The following is a 19,415-nucleotide window of genomic DNA, read 5'->3' as shown; positions in this document are numbered from 1 at the left end:
TGAGGAACTTAAAGAAATTAGTTTTAGTAAAGTAGTAGTACTGGAGAAATTAATGGGACTAAAAGCCGACAAATCCCTGGACTTGATGACCTATGGTCACCATAAAATTATGGTTTTAAAAGAGGTGCCTACAAAGATAGTGGATACACTGATTCTGGTCTTCCAGAATTCCCTAGCTTCTAGAACAGTCCCCATGGGCACAGTAGCAAATTTAACCCAGTTATTCAAGGAGGGAGAGGGAAAACAGGGAACTATAGGGCAGTTAACCTGATATCAGTAGTCGGGAAAATACTAGAATCTATTATTAGAGACATGGTAATAGGGTTTTTTAGAAAATCATGATTGGGCAGAATCAGCACACATGTATGAAAGGAAATTATGCTCAACAAATCTGTAGAATTATTTTTGAGGTTGTAACTAGGATAGATAAGGAGGAACCATTTGGCATATTGGGATTTTCAAAAAGCATTCAATAAGATGCCACGTAAGAGGTTATTGCATAAAAGCATTCCTTAGACAGCATCTTCCAAACTCGCGACCTCTACCAACTAGAAGGACAAGGGCAGCAAATGCATAGGAACACTACCACCTACAAGTTCCCCTCTAAGTCACACACCATCCTGACTTGAAACTACATCGTCGCTCCTTCACTGTCGCTGGGGCAAAATCCTGAAACTCCCTTCCTAACAGCACTGTGGGTGTACCTACCTCACATGGACTGCAGCAGTTCAAGAAAGCAGCTCACCACCACCTTAAGGGCAATTAGGGATGGGCAATAAATGCTGGCCTAGCCATCGACGCCCACATCCCATGAATGAATAAAAAAAAGGGTTCATGGGATGGGGGGTAATATATTAGCATGGATTGATGATTGATTGACAGAAAGAAAACAGAGTAAGACTAAATGGATTATTTTCAGTTTGGCAGGCTGCAACTCATGGAGTATCGCAAGGATCAGTGCTTGGACCTTAGCTATTTACAATCTACACCAATGACTTCGATGAGGGGACCAAGTGTAATGTATTCAAGTTTACTGACAATACAAAGATAGGTGGTAAAGTAGGCTGTGAGGAGAATGCAAGAGGTTGCAAAGGGATATAGACAGGTTAAATAAGTGGAAATGAATGTGGCAGATGGAATATAATGTGGTGAAATGTGAAGTTATCCACTTTGGTAGGAAAAATAGAAAAGCAGGAAAGTTTTTTAAATAATGAGAGACTGAGAAATGTTGGTATTCAGAGGGACCTGGGTGTTCTTGCACACAAATCACAAAAAGCTAACACGTAGGTACAGCAAACAATTATAGAAGGCCTTGGGTGAGATCACACCTGCAATACTACGTACAACTTTGGTCTCCTTACCGAAGGAAGAATATACTTGCCATAAGAGGGAGTGCAAAGAAAGTTCACTAGACTGATTCCTGGGATGTGGGGGTTGTCTTATGAGGAGAGATTGCATAGACTAGGCTTATATTCTCTAGAGTTTAGAAGAATGAGAGGTGATCTCACTGAAACATATAAAATTCTTAAGGGGCTTGACAAGGTAGATGCTGGGAGAACATTTCTCCTGGTTGGGGAATCTATAACTAGGGGTCAGTCTCAGAAGAGGAGGTTGGCTATTTAGGATTGAGCTGAGGAGAAATTTTGATCGAGATTTTTATAATAGTTGATGGTAATTATTTATCATATAATAATGACACGGGCGGCACAGTGGTTAGCACCGCAGCCTCACAGCTCCAGCGACCCGGGTTCAATTCTGGGTACTGCCTGTGTGGCGTTTGCAAGTTCTCCCTGTGTCTGCGTGGGTTTCCTCCGGGTGCTCCGGTTTCCTCCCACAAGCCAAAGACTTGCTGGTTGATAGGTTAATTGGCCATTATAAATTGCTCCTAGTATAGGTAGGTGATAGGGACAGGTGGGGATGTGGTAGGAATATGGAATTAGTGTAGGATTAGTATAAATGGGTGGTTGATGGTCGGCACAGACTCGGTGGGCCGAAGGGCCTGTTTCAGTGCTATATCTCTGTAACTGTAACAGAGTTGTGAATCTTTGAAATTCTCTACCCGAGAGCTGTGGATGCTCATGTCATTGAGGATATTCAAGACAGAGATCAATAAATTTTTGCATACTAAGGAAATCAAGGGATATGGGGATAGTGTGGAAAGGTGGAATTGAGATAGAAGATTAGCCATGATCTCATCGTTTTGCAAAGCAAACTTGAAGGACTGAATGGTCTACTCCTGCTTCTATTTCTTATATAGGACTCTCTCAAAGATCTGCATTAAATGCAAATAAACAATTCCATAGAAATTTCCACTAATTTATTTTTATTTTCTCAAAGTCATAGAGGATGTGGTCAAGCAGGACCTTCCCCTCTAAAATCCACACCACTACAACAACTTATATTTATATAGCACCTTTAATGTAATAAAACATCCCAAGATGCTTTCCAGGACCATTATAAAACAAAGTATGACACCGAGCCACACAAGGAGATATTAGATTAGATGACCAAAAGCTTGGTCACAGAGGTGGGTTTTAAAGAGTGTCTTAAAGGAGGAAAGCGAGGTGGAGAGGTGCAGAGGAATAGGAGGGCAGTCCAGAACTTAGGGCCTAGGCAACTGAAGGCACAGCCACCAATGATGGAGTGATTAAAATCAGGGATGATCAAGAGGCCAGAATTAGAGGAGCACAGATATCTCGGAGGGTTGTGGAGATGGAAGAAATTAAAGAGATAGGGAGGAATGAGGCCAGGGAGTGATTTGAAAACAAAGATAAGAATTTTAAAATCAAGATGTTGCTTGACCAGGTGCCAATGTAGGTCAGCAAGCAAGGGGTGACAGGGGAATGGGACTTGATGTAAGTTAAGACGTGTGGCAATTTACGGAGCGTAGAATGGTGGCGACCAGCCAGGAGTGCGTTGAATAGTCAAGTCGAGGTAACAAGACATGAATGAGGGTTTCAGCAGCAGATGAGCTGAGACGGGGGGGCGAAGTCGGGCAATGGGGCAGAGGTGGAAATAGGTGGCCTTCGTGAAGGTGCAAATATGAGGTTTGAAGCTTATCTTGGGGTGAGATGTGACACCAAGGCTACGAACAGATTGGTTTTATCTCAGACTGTTGCCAGGGTGGTAGCTAGAGAACGTACCAACCATTTACAAATCAATGCTAAGTCTCTCTGACCAGTTGACAATTTTTAAGGCGTTCAATCACTCTATCCTTAATTATAGATTCTAGGAATTTCCTGACAACATCCTGATGTTAGGCTAACAAGTCTATAATTCCCTGGTTTCCCCCCCTCACCTTTCCATAATAGCAGAGTGACATACACAATTTTCCAATCTAAAGGAACTGTTCCTGAATCGTGAGAACTTTGTAAGATTATAGTTAGGGCAACTACAATGTCCTCACCTACTTCCTTTAAAACCTGGAATGGAAACCATCTGGGGTCATGGGGATTTGTCACTCTTTAAGTGCCATTATTTTCCTTATTACTGTTATTTTGATACGTTAATCCTAGTGAATCCCTGTCCCTCATTCGATATTAGTTTCCTTGGGATATGCAGCATGCTGACATCTTCCTCTTGGGCAAATACGTACGCAAAATAATTATTCAACATGTCTGCCATGTCCTTATTGCCACTGACAATATCACTTATCAGTTTTCAAGGGCCAACATTGTTCCTGAGCACCCTCTTTTTCCTAATATAGCTGTCAACATTTTTTTGTGTTGATTTTGATATCCCTTGCAAGGTTTTTTTCAGTTACCTTTTGTGTAGCTTATCTGCTTTGTTATCCTTTGCTGTTGTTTGTACCACTCCCGTTTGCCAGGGTCTGTGTTAGATTTTGAATTTTGTATGCTTTTCCTGTTAGTTTTATGTCGTCTCTTAGCTCTTTAGTCACCCATGGCTGCTTTTTGGGCAAGTAGAGCTCTTGCCCCTTCGGGGTATGAACTGGTTCTGAATCGCATTAAATTCTTTCCTGAACACCTCCCACGGTTCTTCCATTTTTTTATGCATTACCAAATTGGCCCTGTTTACTGTGGATAGTTTCTGTCTCATCCCATTGAAATCAGCCTAAAACCAAATCTAAAATCTTAGCAGCTGTTCTGCATTTCTCCCTTTCAAACACCACATTAAACTTGATCATATTATGATTAGTATTAGAAAAATGCTCATGCACTATTAAACTATTAACTAAATCTGGCTCATTATTAAATCTAATATGGCATTCCCCCTTGTTGGTTCCAGGACATATTGTTGCAGAAAACTATCCTGGACACACTCAAGATATTCACTACCTTTCTGACATGCTAGTCTGCTTATCCCAATTTGTATGGAAGTTAAAATCCCCGATTAAAATGAATTTGTGCCTGCAATTCATTCAAATTGTTCCTGTACTCAATGCGTTTGCATAAAGAACACGTTTTAGTGCCACACCCCCTAACCTGTCCTGTTCTAATGCTTTACTCTCATGTTTACTACTCTTTATATCAGTATAATTATTTTACATCTTTTAGTTACCCTTTACCTGTGGTGCTTAAAGCACCATTTCTATCTGTGACGCTACCTTCTTCCCTTTCATTTGTTTTCAAACTATTATTTAAACTAACTTTTCCACCTAAGCCCTCCCATTTTCCAGTTTTACGTCCTCACGATTGCCCTATCTATTCTTTCTACTAGGACCCTAGCCTCAAGCCCTGTTCAGGTGGAGCCCATCCCAATGGTACAGTTCCAGCACTGGTGTCAGTGTCCCATGAAATGGAACCCCTCTTTCCCACATCATTCCAAACAGCACCTCTTGTCTACTCTTCCCAATGCCGTTGGACGCAACATGGACTACAATGACAGGGTCCTCTCCCTCCCCCTCCAATATTCTTTTCAAGCTGGTTTAAGAGGTCCCTCATCCTCACACCAGATAGGCAACATATCATGTAGGACTCTCAATCCTACTTACAAAGAATGCTGGCTGTGCCCCGAATTACTGAATCCCCTACAATTGCCACATTGCACTTTTCTTCCTCCTCCTCCCTCTCCAAGGTGCCATGGCCAGCATTCTGGCTGTCCTTCCTCAAATTAACAGGTACATTGTACCTGTTGGATAGAATCAGTTTCTGCAGATCTTTGTTCTCTATCTCACATAGTTTCCCCTTACGCTGCACACTATGGGTCACACCAACCCCTTTCTGAACATCCCTATGAGGTGTGATTGAAGTCTGGTGCAAACTTTCCAGATACTTCTCCCAGTCCCTTATGTTTCGGAGTGCCTCCAACACGCACTCCAGTTCAATGACTCTGAGTCGAAGAGATATGAAACGGAGCCACCCACAGCAGACGCATCCGCTTGGGATAGTCTTGCTGTTCACATACTGCTCTGGCATATCTTAAATCTCAATTATTGATATCTAATTTTTTTTTTCCTTTTTCTACAACTAAGTTTCACGAAGCACTAAAACACTGGACAAAAGTGCTAACCTTACAGCTCTTTCACATATATGCCCATATTGCAGCAGGGCAACCTTTGTAGGTAGCACTGAAATATGCAACTGCTGTCATATAGAACATAAGAAATAGGAGCAGGAGTAGGCCATTAAGCCCCTCAAGCCTGCCCCACCATTCAATAAGATCATGGCTGATCTGTCCCAGGTCTCAACTCTTTCAGGCCTGCTCCGCATAACCTTCGACTCCCCAAGCTTTCAAAAATCTATCTACCTCATCCTTAAATACATTTAGTGACCTAGCCTCCACAACTCTGAGATACAGAATTCCAGAGATTCACCTCCCTCAGAGAAAATTCCATCGCATCTCAGTTTTAAATATGTGACCCTTTTTTCTGTAACTATGGCCCCTAGTTCGAAATTCCCCCACCAGTGGAAACATATTCTCAACATCTATCCTGTCAAGCCTGCTTAGAATCTTATACGTTTCAATATGATCACCTCTCATTCTTCCAAACTCCAATGAGTAAAGGCCTAACCTGTCCAGCCGTTCTTGGTAAGACAACCCCTTCATCCCAGGAATCAGCCTAGTGAACTGTTTCTGAACTGCCTCCAATGCTAGTATATCCTTCCTTAAATACTGGTACCAAAACTATACACAGTACTCCAGGTGAGGCCTCACCAACACCCGATACAGCTGTAACAAGACTTCCCTATTTTTAAACTCTAACCCCCCCCCCCCCCAGCAATAAAGGCCGACATTCCATTTGCCTTCCTAATTACTTGCTGCATCTGCATATCTTTTTGTGTTTCATGTACAACACCCAGATCCCTCTGTACTGCAGTATTTTGTAGTCTTTCTCCATCCAAATAATAATCTGCCTTTTTATTCTTCCTACCAAAGTGGATGACCTCATACTTTCCCACATTGAACTCCATCTGCCAAGTTTTTGCCCACTCACTTAACCTATCTATATCCATTTGCAGATTCTTAGTGTCCTCATCACAACATGCCTTCCCACCTATTTTTGTATCATTCGCAAATTTGGATACATATACTCTGTCCCTTCCTCCAAGTCCTTAATACAGATAGTAAATAGTTGAGGTCTGATCCTTGTGGCACCCCACTAGTTACAGCTTTCCAACCTGAAAAAGACCCATTAATCCCGACTCTCTGCCTTTTGTGTGTTAGGCAATCCTCAATCCATGCCAACACATTACCCCCAATACCCTGAGCTCTTATTTTGTGTAATAACCTTTGACGTGGCACCTTATCGAACGCCTTCTGAAAATCCAAATACGCTACATCTACCGGTTCCCCTTTATCCACTCTGCTTGTTATATCCAATGCAAAATATTGGTTTAAAGAACTCTAACAAATTTGTCAAACATGATTTCCCTTTCATAAAACCATGTTGACTCTGTCTGATTGCATTATGTTTTCTAAATGTCCTGCTATTTCTTCCTTAATAATGGACTCTAGCATTTTCCCAATGACAGATGTTAAGCTAACTGGTCTATAGTTCCCTGCTTTCTGTCTCCCTCCTTTCTTGAATAGGGGCGTGACAATAGCGGTTTTCCAATCCGCTGATACCCTACCAGAATCCAGTGAGTTTTGGTATATTCCGACCAATGCCTCCACTATCTCTGCAGCCACTTCTTTTAAAATCCTTAGACACAGGCCATCAGGTCCTGGCGACTTGACTGCCTTTAGTCCCATCAGTTTGTCAAGCACAGTGGTGCAGTGGTTAGCACTGCAGCCTCACAGCTCCAGGGACCCGAGTTCGATTCTGGGTACTGCCTGTGTGGAGTTTGCAAGTTCTCCCTGTGTCTGCGTGGGTTTTCTCCGGGTGCTCCGGTTTCCTCCCACAAGCCAAAGACTTGCAGGTTGATAGGTAAATTGGCCATTATAAATTGTCACTAGTATAGGTAGGTGGTAGGGAAATATAGGGACAGGTGGGGATGTTTGGTAGGAATAGGGGATTAGTGTAGGATTAGTATAAATGGGTGGTTGATGTTCGGCACAGACTCGGTGGGCCGAAGGGCCTGTTTCAGTGCTGTATCTCTAATCTAATCACCGTTTCCCTCGTGATAGAGATTGTTACAAATTCTTCCCTTCCATTTACACCTTGCTCATCTATTATTATTGGGATGTTTATAATGTCCTCCACCGTGAAGACCGATGCAAAATATTGGTTTAAATTATCTGCCATTTCCCTGTTCCCTGTTATTAATTCCCCAGTCTCATCCTCTAAGGGTCCCACACTTACTTTAGCTACTCTCTTCCTTTTTATATATCCATAGAAGCGCTTGCTGTTTGCTTTTATATTTCTTGCCAATTTACTCTTATAATCAATTTTCTCCCTCTGTATTTGTTTTTTAGTCATCCGCTGCTGGTTCCTAAAAAATTCCCAATCCTCTGGCCTACCACTAGCTTTCGCCACTTTGTAAGCCTCTGTTTTTGATTTGATACTCTCCTTAACTTCCTTTGTTATCCACAGGTGGTTCATCATTCTCATCAAGTCCTTCCTTCTGACTGGAATAAATGTTTGCTGAGTGTTATGAAATATCTGCTTAAAAGTCTGCCATTGCTCATCTACTGACTTTTCCTTTAGTTTATTTTCCCAGCCAGCTTTAGACAACTTTTTCTTCATACTTCTGTAATTGCCCTTGTTTAAGTTGAAGATGCTGGTTTAAGACCCGAGTTGTTCTCCTTCAAACTGAATTTGAAATTCTACCATGTTATGATCGCTTCCCCCTAGAGGATCCTTAAATATGAGATTTCTTATTAATCCTACCTCATTACACATTACCAAATCTAAAATAGCCTTCTCCCGGGTAGGTTCTGCAATGTATTGTTCTAAGAAACAATTCCTGATGCACTCTACAAATTTGTCTTCCATGTTACCCTTGCCAATTTGATTTGTCCAGTCTATATGCAGATTAAAATCACCCACGATAATTGTAGTGCCCTTCTTACATGCCTCCATTATTTCCTGATTAATACTTTGTCCTACAGAGAGGCAACTCCTCGGGGGCCTATAGACCACTCCCACCCGTGATTTCTTTCCCTTGCTGTTCCTTATTTCCACCCAAACTGATTCTACATCACGATCTATGACACCTATATCATTACACACAACTGCACTGATCCCTTCCTTTAATAACAAAGCTACCCCACCTCCTTTTCTTTTTTGCCTATTCTTCCGGAACACCGAATATCCTTGACCACTGAGTTTCCAGTCCTGGTCCTGCAACCATGTCTCAAATCATATTCATTTATTTCTATTTGTGCTGTCAGCTCATCTATCTTGTCACAAATGCCTCGTGCATTCAGATAAAGAGCCTCATGCTTTTACTTTTTACTATTTTTACCGACTCTGGTTCTAATTTCTGTTGTACTCTTATGTTTGTATTCTCTGCCCCTTCCTGTCATACTCTGATTAATGTATGCCCCTTCACTACCCTGCACCTCTGCTCTCTCATTACTTTTCGACTTTTTAAACTTCCCTTTAATTGAACCCCCCACCCCCACTATTTAGTTTAAAGTCTTATCTACAACTCTAGTTATACGATTCGCCAGGACACTGGTCCCAGCATGGGACACTTGTTCCCAACAGAACAGCTCTTTCTGCAATACTGGTGCCAGTGTCCCATGAATCGGAACCCATTTCCCCGACACCAATCTTTGAGCCACGCATTTACCTCTCTAATCTTATTTATCCTAGGCCAATTTGCACATGGCTCAGGCAGTATAACAGAGATTACCACCTTTGTGGTTCTGCTTTTTAATTTAGTCCCGAGCCGCTCATTGTCCCTCAGCAGAACCTCTTTCCTAGTCCCCTCCCACTCCAAGTTCCTCTCCAGCCCAGAAGAGATGTCCTCAACCTGGCACCAGGTAGGCAACACAGCCTTCGGGACTCTCTATCTTTGCTGCAGAGAACAGTATCTATTCCCCTAACTATGCTATCCCCTATTACTACTACATTTCTCTCTTCTCCTCCCACTTGAATGGCACTCCGAACCACGGTGCTGTGGTCAGTTCACTCATCCTCCCTGCAGTCTGTGCCCTTGTCCACACTGGCAGCAAGAACCTCGTACCTATTGGATAAGGGCATTGGCTGAGGTTCCTTCAAAGCTAAATTCTGGACCTCCATACCTGCCTCACTTGCAGTCACACCCTCTTGTTCATGACCACGGCCGAAATTGGATGTAATTAATCAAAGGGGTGTGACTGTCTCCTGAAACAGTGTCCAGGTAACTCTGCTCCTCTCTGATGTGTCGCAATGTCCGCAGCTCGGACTCCAGCTCATTAACTCTGAGCCGAAGGTCCTCGAGCAGCCAGCACTTGCTGCAGATGTGGTCACTGTGGATCACACCTGCATCCACCAGCTCCCACATACTACAGCTGCAACACATCGCCTGCCCAACCATCTCTATTCTATTTAATTAATTAATTTGGATCTCAGCATTTCAATTTTTAAAAAAATTATTTAAGTGTATTCTTAACCTGAAATGACGTCTCCTGATGTAAATCACTTGGCCAAAACAAAAAAAGAGACACGGAAGAAATACCCACCAATCAATTAACAGCTCTCCTGTGACGTCACACTTCGATTTTGTTGGTCAAGTCGGTCCACTGTTCCACTGAACAGAGCGCTCTCACCGCCGCCGCTTTTGGTCTCGGACCTTCGCTCTTTTATATACCGGCTCCTCTCGCCTGTTCCCGCTCTCACCTCCACCGTCGCTTCTGGTCTGGGGCCTCACTTCCCAGAAATGATATATGCATATTACATAATCATTGGCTCTCACACAAGTTGAAATGTAGGGTGAACACTTGGATGTCCCTATCTCTGTTCTTCAAAATCCTAATGTCTCTGCCTTTTATATTTGCTGACAGGAAAAGGCAGTACACAACAGGTGAGAGGAAAGGCATACTCAAGGTAGGCCAAACAATTTTCAGCCTTTTGTAGAGGCCACATTAAAAATTTTGAAGCTGGAGTCCGTAGAGGGAGAAGTAAAAAGCCTTATGCAAGTTCAGGGATTGTACCATTTTTTGCTGCTTTTTCTTTCTTCCAATACTCACTTTCCCTGACAGGCACACATTGCACCTTGGCAATACAACACAAACATCTTACGGTGTAAACTGTTTGAAGGGTTATCTTGCATTCCAACATATGTCCCTATTCCAGTTCTAGGGCTGTTCAGTAAGAGCCAAAGTAGATGACAAAGATATGGATAATCTCAACCGAACCCAACTCATTCACTCTGTCTCCCTCCTTCCTTCCACCTCATTCTCTCCCCCTCATTCCCTCCCTTCTCCCTCCCCCTCATTCTCTCTCTTCCCCCTCCCCCTCATTCCCTCCCTTTCTCTCTCCCCTCCCCCTCATTCCCTCCTTTCTCTCTCTCTCCCCATCTGTCTCCTCCCTTCCCTCCCGTTCTCTCTCCCCTTGCCTTCTCTCTCCCTCCTTCCTTTCCCTTCACTTTCTCCATCCTTTCTTCCCCTTCTTTCTCTCTGCCACCTTTCCATCTCTTTTTTCCACACTTTGGTTTATGGTAGACATCTCTAATTTTTCCAAACTTGCGAACCTTCTGAAAGCCAGTGTTCCATAGCTTTCTTTGTTCTGGAGGTCTGAAAAAGGTCCATCACTGAACACGAAGCCCCGCCAGTAGAGTTACTCCGTGCAAGTGAAGAAAAGGGAGTAAATGAAGCTTTAGTGTCTGGGATTAACTGATGCATCTGAATTCCAACCTAAAGAATAAGAAAAAAAGCTAGATTCCATTCAAATACATCTCCATATGATTAAAACAATCTGATTCACATTTTATTCACGTATTGCATAGTTTTAACTATACAAATGCAGTGAACAACAAATTGGCTAACAAACCGCATGAGTAAATTAAAACAAAAACTATGGAGTGTTCACACATTTTGTTATAGTGAGCCAACTAGCAGCACGGGGGTGGAAGTCTGTGGGTTACATACAAGTATAGTGCATAACACTGAATTTAAGGTGCTTAGAACATGAGACTTTCAATTATTATTTTTAAAAACTGCATATAAACTTTATTACTTAATATACTGTCTTTTTCCACTTAGTTAAAAAATACCCAGTAATTTATATAAATTGTTTTACATGGTCAGTCAGCAGTTTGCTGTCTCCCTGTTTTCATTGAACTAATTTTTATTTATTTATTTAGAGATACAGCACCGAAACAGGCCCTTCGGCCCACCGAGTCTGTGCTGACCAACACCACCCATTTATACTAATCCTACATTAACCCCACATTCTCTACCACATCCCCACCATTCTCCTACCATCTACCTATACTAGGGGCAATTTATAATGGCCAATTTACCTATCAACCTGCAAGTCTTTGGCTGTGGGAGAAACCGGAGTACCCGGCGGAAACCCACGCAGACACAGGGAGAACTTGCAAACTCCGCACAGGCAGTACCCAGAACTGAACCCGGGTCGCTGGAGCTGTGAGGCTGCGGTGCTAACCACTGCGCCGCCCATTATATCGTGTATAGTTAATAATTTTTAAATGTGTTGTAATTGCTGCTATTTAACACATTTGATTAAATTGAAGGCAGAAAGTTTTTATTCAGACCATGTAGAAAAATGTTCGACGGCAAAAAAAGAACTTTCTCCTGACGTTAAAACCTTCAATTAGAACCTGCACATTGGAATTTCACTGAGAAATAGTGCTGCATTTAAATTAGCTTCAATTATTATGTAGTTTCTGGCATCCATGTAAATTTTAAGTTCCTTGGGAAAAAAACTTATAAATCTATTGTAACGTTGTTATTCTATTTGCTTGTTCTCTTTCCTGTAGTGAATTTGTTAGATGCTCAAATGTGCAATCCACTTTCTTTACATACCGATTCAATATAGCGAATAGTTAGCTGCACATTTTTATACCACTACTTACGAACTGTTTCAAGATCATTTCTAAACTTTCCACACCCTAAAACTAATATTCCATCTTTCTGCCCTTGCTCTCTTCAAGATTCAGCTTGCTCTTTCTTGAGTTTTAGCCTCGCACTCCCTAACTCCAAGTACAGCTTTGTTGCCACCAACAAAGCAACAGACTGAGAACAGACCTTTATAAACCATCAAATTCAAACAGACAAAAAACAGGTACATGAGAGTCACACATACAAATAGGGAAGTAGTTAATGGCCTTTACAAACTGGATAGCTTGGGCTTGTGGCAGCATATGAAGTGAGCCAGAGCCAGATTTACAGCCTTGTGCATTCTCAGCAAAGAGAATGAAAGTGATGAGAAATTTAAAAATGTATTAAACATATTGCATCCATTATACTTAGAATTTCACACATTATGGATACTGTACCTGTTAGTAAAAGTCTGAAAACACTGAAAGCCACAACATCATTATGGTGATAATGAATACTCTAGCAGATAATTATCTTGAATTAGGGACAGAATTGGTTAAATAATAGGGGCAACCTGCTGCTTTAATCAGCTCAAAATCCCTATTCCAGTACAATAAACTCTGGAATATTAATTATTGATAGGTTCTCATAATTCTATGAAGACAGGCTTTTATCATGGATTAAATGAAGAAGGGAAAAACCAGAAGTACTATGAATGGTAAACACTTAATTTTAGACGTAAGCCACAAAAAGAAAATCTTTCTTCACAAAATATTAAGTGTTACTGGCTTTTGTTGGATCTCTGCACTCATCGATTTCCGTGCATAGAATATGCATAAGCAGTATTAACCAGGAGAATCTCTTGCATCACATCTGCTTGACATTGTTTTAAATAGCAGCTTAACTCTAATTTGGTTTCTGTTTTACCATCTATTCCCTCCTCCCATTTTTGAAGAACTTTAAGCTACGTTTAGCAATAGCTTGTCAGAAATGCACAAGAAACAAAACATGGCCCAAGCTCAGTCTGAAAACCAAGCAATTCTACTGGCAATACTCATGCGAAATAGACTCATTACAAGGTCAAATTGGGTGACCCTAGCACATCACCCCAACTAGAATATATCAAGGTGCTGGGTATATAAATACTTCCAAATCAAATTAAATACTAATAGATCTCCTGCAGTGCTGCTCATGATGAATCAGACCTTCTGCTGGTGCAAGAAGGCTGATGAGCGTGAGATATGTACACATGGCCAATGAAAGAATTAAGAAGCAAGATGTGATCAACCCACTGCTGACAGATAAAGAAAGAAAATTCTCTCACTCACGTACCATATAAATACATCTGCACAGGAACCAGTTGTCGTTGCATAATTGACCCCTTAAAATATTACTTAACATTGATTCTATTTTGACAGAAAAACAAAGAATGATACAGCACAGGAGGTTGCCATTCGGCACATCGTACCAGTGCTGGCTCTTTGGTAGAACTTTCCAATTAGTTCCATTCCCCTGCCCCTTCCCCATAGCTCTGTAATTTTTTTCCCTTCAAGTATTTATCAAATTTCCTTTTGAAAGTTGAAACAAATTTTAAACAAAAATTTTAAACTCACCCCTCTCATATCTGTCACATTCAGCTTCATCATATGGAACATGTGCAGTACCTCTCTGCTAATTATTTTTGCATTGCCTGTTGCATGGTCCAATGTTACACTTCTGCAGAATCCAAATTTGGAGAAGTAGAGTCGTTAGCATAAAAGTCCGAAGCAGGCAATACCAAAACACATTTAGCCACTTGGCTTTTGAAAAAATTCTATATTGTTATTAATACAACCACCAACTTTAAAAGTCCACTTCCTTAACATATGGTTAACATTATATAATGAATCAAGAAGAAATTAAAAAGACTATAAAGTGTTTACGTTTGCAATATTAAAAGGAAGCTTCTAAAAATAAATCAATTAACAAACTTGGGTTTTATTTTCACAATGATTTTGTTCTAATCAGAAAAATGCCCTTGTGTCTCTTTGATCATTAGAAAAAGCAAATTCTAAAAAAAATCCCTCGAGAGATCTCCAATAAGCTATTGCGACTTGCTTAAAAACTATAATTAAATCAAAATGTTGCACTTCTGTAAGCAGGAAGCCTTACACCCAACTGTTATCTAGATCATTTCTGTGGTTAGTTCTTCAGTGCTACACGGCAGAGTTGAATAACTTGATGCATCTAATTTTGACATAAAATAAGCAAAGAATTTTTGAGGATTCAAAAACATCATAATACATAGAATTAATTAGAAGGGAGAATTTGATGGAACATAATTTCATTTTAAGTTTCTTCCCACTTTTTTTTCCTTTCCCAGGTTGTCTCATTAGATTTTCAACCAGAACAGTCTAAATCTTCTCTTCCACCTCCCCACCCACAAAACTAGTTCAAAAAAGAATATGATTTGGGTAACTTGGACGACACATTGTAAATAACTTGAAGTCTGTGTTTCTTGTGTATATACACATGACAAATCAAACTAGGTTTAAATTTAATGGCCGTCAAATTCAATAACTCCTAAAAATGGGCCCAGGGATCGCACTGAGCAATTAACCCGCGCCAGGTGCTTCCGATGAAGACAGCAAGCAAATTTCATGCTGCCTGCGAATTTAAATGACTGCAGTGTGCAGACGGCACTAAGTGTACTGTTGAGTGGCTGAACACCTCAGCAGCGGACACAAAATCGAGAGAGGCTAGTGCAACTTCAAGCTAGCCTGAACTACTTAAAGCACCTTGCAAAGAGAGGTAAATTTTGGCTGGAGCAGGCACTGGCAGTCATTCTACAAGTGAATCTGACCTGGAGAAAACACAGGAATGGCACAACTTTGCAGAGAATGAGCTCCAAGATATTCCAATGCTGCACTGGAGATCTTGGTGCAGGAGGAGGAGAGATGATAAAAAGAGGACCAGGAGGCCCTCCAGACAAACTTTATGAAGGCAGTGGGACCAAATAACCATCGGAGGTCAATACCAGGAGTCTAGTCATGAGGACCTGGATGCAGTGCTGCAAAAAGTTCAATAACTTCAAACAAGTGGTCAAGGTCTGTGATAGCATCTGCAAATGCCATATCCCACCAGATGCACCTCCAGTCTCACACACTGCAAAAGGGACCACAACATCCCTTTCACTCACCTATAAATAATCTCTAGCTATCATGATTCATGCCTAATCTTCATAGCTTCACTTTATCCTCACACACTTAGCACTTGGTGCAAGCCTCACACTCACAGCTTGCACACACTGCCAGCAATTCAACCATGATAGCCACATCACCCAAAAACATTGCACCACACTCACTGACAAACTTCCCTCTCTCTTGCAAGACAGGGTGGCATAAAACCGGAGACAGCAGTACCTAATTGCCGGGGAACAGGCATGGCTGCACTTGCTTACCCCATGAAGGAGATGCTGGTTGTCATCACTGTAGTGGCCACGAAGGAGGCCATAGCTAGTGGCAGGACTGAAAACATTGAGGATGACAGTATGTTCATACCAAATCCGTCCTTGCATATCCCGCTTGCCCTTTATCCCACAATCTCTTCTGATTTACAAGTTGTGGATAGTGTAAGCATGCACCTCTTATTTTTTCCCCCTCCCATTACCACATCGATACTTGTGCCTCTTTCCTTTCAGATACCCAAGAACTGCAACTTGGCCAGACAGCAGTAGAACAGCAAGAGGTGTAAGAGCAGGAAGAATAAACACTGTCACTTGCAGCCACCAGCTCAAATGCTGAAACTCCGTACTTTACAGGATAGCTTAGAGGCAGAATCTGCACGTGGTGAGACACAGGACATGAGTAGCCTGCAGCTAGGGCGGGGGGTGAGGCGGGGGAAGGGTAGCACAGGTGCCAGCTCGGTGGAGGGAAAAGCTGCACACAAGTTCGGCTGCAGAGGACTCAGATGGGACGACTTACAGAAGGCAGCTGATGGATATACACACTGAAATGTTTGGTGCATTGGGAGATCTGCCAGAAAGCCTATGGTCAATGTCAAGAAGCATAGATGGGTCCAGCACAAACTTGGCACAGCACCATGCGCAGAGCTTGGAGCCTATCTTTTCGAGTATGGAAGTGGTGGCCAACTCCATTAGCACATTTCCAAAGCTAACCATGATGTCGATGTCTCAGCTTCCATTGCAGCACAAGCAGAAGACACCCAATGTCTGGCTGCTGCAGTGGAAGCTCAGACTAAAGTTATGCAAGTTCAGATTCCTGCCACGCAAGCTCAGACGGCTGCCATCACAGCTACGGATACCAGTGCTCGAATTGGCTTGGACAAGGCATCACAGCAGTCCAATAATCTGTCCTCCATCACATTGCTACAACTGATGAGGTGCCGACCCAGGGAAGTGGCAGTAGCACAGTGGAGTATGAACCTTTTGTCCTCTCTCAGGATGATAACATTAGGCCTCCCACCACTGCCACTCAGCTCATGCCCTTGCTGTTTTCTGTCAGCCAGCCAGCCCACACTGCTGCCTTCCACACAGAGATGGTACAGCCCGAAGCCGGGCCTTCCAGGCCCAGAGCTGCTTGAGGTTGTCCTATAATGCCAACTGCAGTCTGCACAGTGCAAGTCAGCAGCCTCTTACAGGCTATGCTGCAGCCACTTGGGCAGCACTGAGTAGGAGCACTAGGAGAGGCAAACGCACATGAAAGACAGTTACTAAGGGAATGCACAAGGATGATTAATTGACCTTTGTATGCAACACAGTATTGTTTGATTCATAATTTGGTTTAGAATGCTTATTTTGTGGTGGGATTTTATTTTTATTTTGCAGCCAAGCAGACGCTGTGATGTTCAGTAACAGAGAGAGGGCAAGTTGTGGGAATGGGGAATTGGATTCGTGTTCATTGGTACCATAGTTGAGTCAATCATGGACCAGGTTGCCTCCTCCCTTCCTCCTCCTCAACTGGTCACTATATAGCTAGAGAGCCCCTCCATGGATCAGCACCTTGATGTGATGGAGAGGCTTATGCGCTCCGATGATCCCTTGAGCAATGCCATTGGGAGCTCCTTACTCCTGGTAGGGCCACCCATGGCAGCAAGATCAGGGGGAGGTGCCAGACAAAGTGCAGCACAAAAAGTCCTCAATGACAGAACAGGCAAAGGAACACTGTGTGTCTCATTGACTGCGAAGGCGGAAAGCGGCTACAGTAGCAAGGTGATCCCGGTTATTCTGGTTCAACACGTCACCAAAATCTGACCACCAATGCGTCAAGATCATGTGACAATGATGGCGCTCCAAGGTCCCCATGTTAAACAAAGTCATGCACAGGCATTTACCAGGGTCCATTTACCAAGTCCTGTGGCGATGCAGAATTGGTGACGGGGCAGGGCTGTGAACCTAAGAGTCCCTAGTCAAGAATCTGCACACAAGCGATAGATCCATGAAGCTTTAGGACACCTGTGTTGGGACAGAGGTGTCTTTGGGCAGCAGCGTCTGTGACTGAGCAGTCCTCTTCAGGATACCCTCTGTTCACCTCAAATGGAGAGGGGGGTTAGAAAAAGTGCCTTAAAAATAGACTGTCCCATTTTCTCCTGGCTGGGGAACCACATCCTGCAGGATCACCACCTTTGTGGTCAAAGAAAAAAACTTTAAATTTTGCAACTTGGAATGTTAGAACACTCATGGATGATCTCAAGAGTGACCATCCAGAAAGAAGAACTGCAAGTGTATCACGTGAGCTATCAAGACTCCAGATGATATTGCCGCCACCCTCAGTGAGACACACCTTCCTGGTCTGGAGAGGAACCATTGGGAAAAACAGAATGGGAAAAGTCAATGCAAATGATGTCCTCCTGCTGACAAAGTGTGCTCAGCATGGTCTCATTATAACACACACCCTTTTCCGCCAGAAGAATACAAAAACACATGGAGGCATCCTAGATCAAAGAACTGGCATCTCCTGGATTACGTCATTCTCCAAGTCAAAGATCTAAGTGATGTCTGTATCACTTGATCCATGCCTGCAGGTCAGATCATCGACTTGTTCGATCGGTGATGAACATCCACCTAGCACCAAGACATCGCAAGACCCAAAAGTCCAAGAGGAAGAAGATCAATGTCTCAGCCCTAAAGCAGCCCGATCAAAGAGAGGAATTCCAAGTGCAGCTCACAACCAATCTGGAAAATCTTCATGCATCCAACTCAATTTCAGAACAGTGGGAACAAATAAAGTCAGCTGTACTAGATTCCTGTGTCCAGACCATTGGATTCGAGCATCGTCATCAGCAGGACCGATTCGACAAAAACAATGCTGAAATATGTGATCTCCTAGAGCAAAAATGAGCAGCCTTTATTGCCCGCCAGAACAACCCAAAGTTGCAAGTCAAGAAGGCAGCATTCCAACAGTTCAAGGTTGACACCCAAAGATAAGTCCAGAACATAAAGGACAAGTGGTGGGAAGGGAAAGCCCAAGAGATCCAACAACATGCTGACCATCATGACATGCAAAGCTTTTTTGAAGCCACCAGGGCCATCTATAGAGCAAGGTCAAATGGGCAAAATTCCCTTCGCTCACAGGATGGGGTCTCTCTTTAAGCCTGACAATGCCATCCATCAACGTTGGAAAAAAGATCTTCAACAACTCCTCAATCGTGAATCCAGTGGCAGCTGATACTCTTCAGGCTATCTACCAGTACCCTGTAGCAGAATCTGTGGATGAAACATCATCGACGGGAGAGCTGCAACAAACAATCAAACAGATTAAAAACAACACAGCCTGCCGCCCCGATGGTATTCCAGCTGAGGTATTCAAAGCTGGTGGGCTTCAAGACTCCATGCACTCATCCTATGGATTTGGGAGGAAAAAGAACTCCTGCCGCGGCCCGTCCCCCTGCACCCCCAACTTCAGGAATGCGACAATTCTAACTATATTCAAGAAAGGAGATAAATCAAGCTGTGGAAACTATTGAGGCATTTCCCTCTTGTCCATAGCAGGGAAAACCCTGACACACATTCTCCTGAATCGCCTACTTGCTGTGGCTGAGGAAATCCTCCCAGAGGAGCCTCTGACAAGGTCTTTGCTGCCCAA

At 42.7% G+C, this 19,415-nt stretch overlaps 1 protein-coding gene across 7 annotated transcripts in view; it reads right to left on the bottom strand.

Annotated features, from left to right (window-relative positions):
* rev1 (REV1 DNA directed polymerase) overlaps window positions 1-19,415 on the bottom strand; it is a 201,666-nt gene that overhangs the window by 72,720 nt on the left and 109,531 nt on the right. For all 7 annotated transcript variants that reach the window (XR_010975211.1, XR_010975212.1, XM_068033889.1 and 4 more), the window contains exons 15-16: window positions 13,947-14,049; window positions 11,022-11,184 (exon numbers count right to left, since the gene is read on the bottom strand). Coding sequence is in view for 5 of the 7 variants with exons in the window: in XM_068033889.1 (XP_067889990.1) it covers window positions 11,022-11,184; window positions 13,947-14,049 (266 nt within the window). In the remaining 2 variants the exon portion in view is untranslated. The remainder of the gene's footprint in view (window positions 1-11,021; window positions 11,185-13,946; window positions 14,050-19,415) is intronic.

The sequence above is a fragment of the Heterodontus francisci genome, chromosome 6 (genome assembly GCF_036365525.1).
Source record: "Heterodontus francisci isolate sHetFra1 chromosome 6, sHetFra1.hap1, whole genome shotgun sequence".
Lineage (NCBI taxonomy): Eukaryota > Metazoa > Chordata > Chondrichthyes > Heterodontiformes > Heterodontidae > Heterodontus > Heterodontus francisci.
The sequence above is the reverse complement of the archived record's forward strand: the minus strand, read 5'-3'. Positions and strand labels throughout refer to the sequence as shown.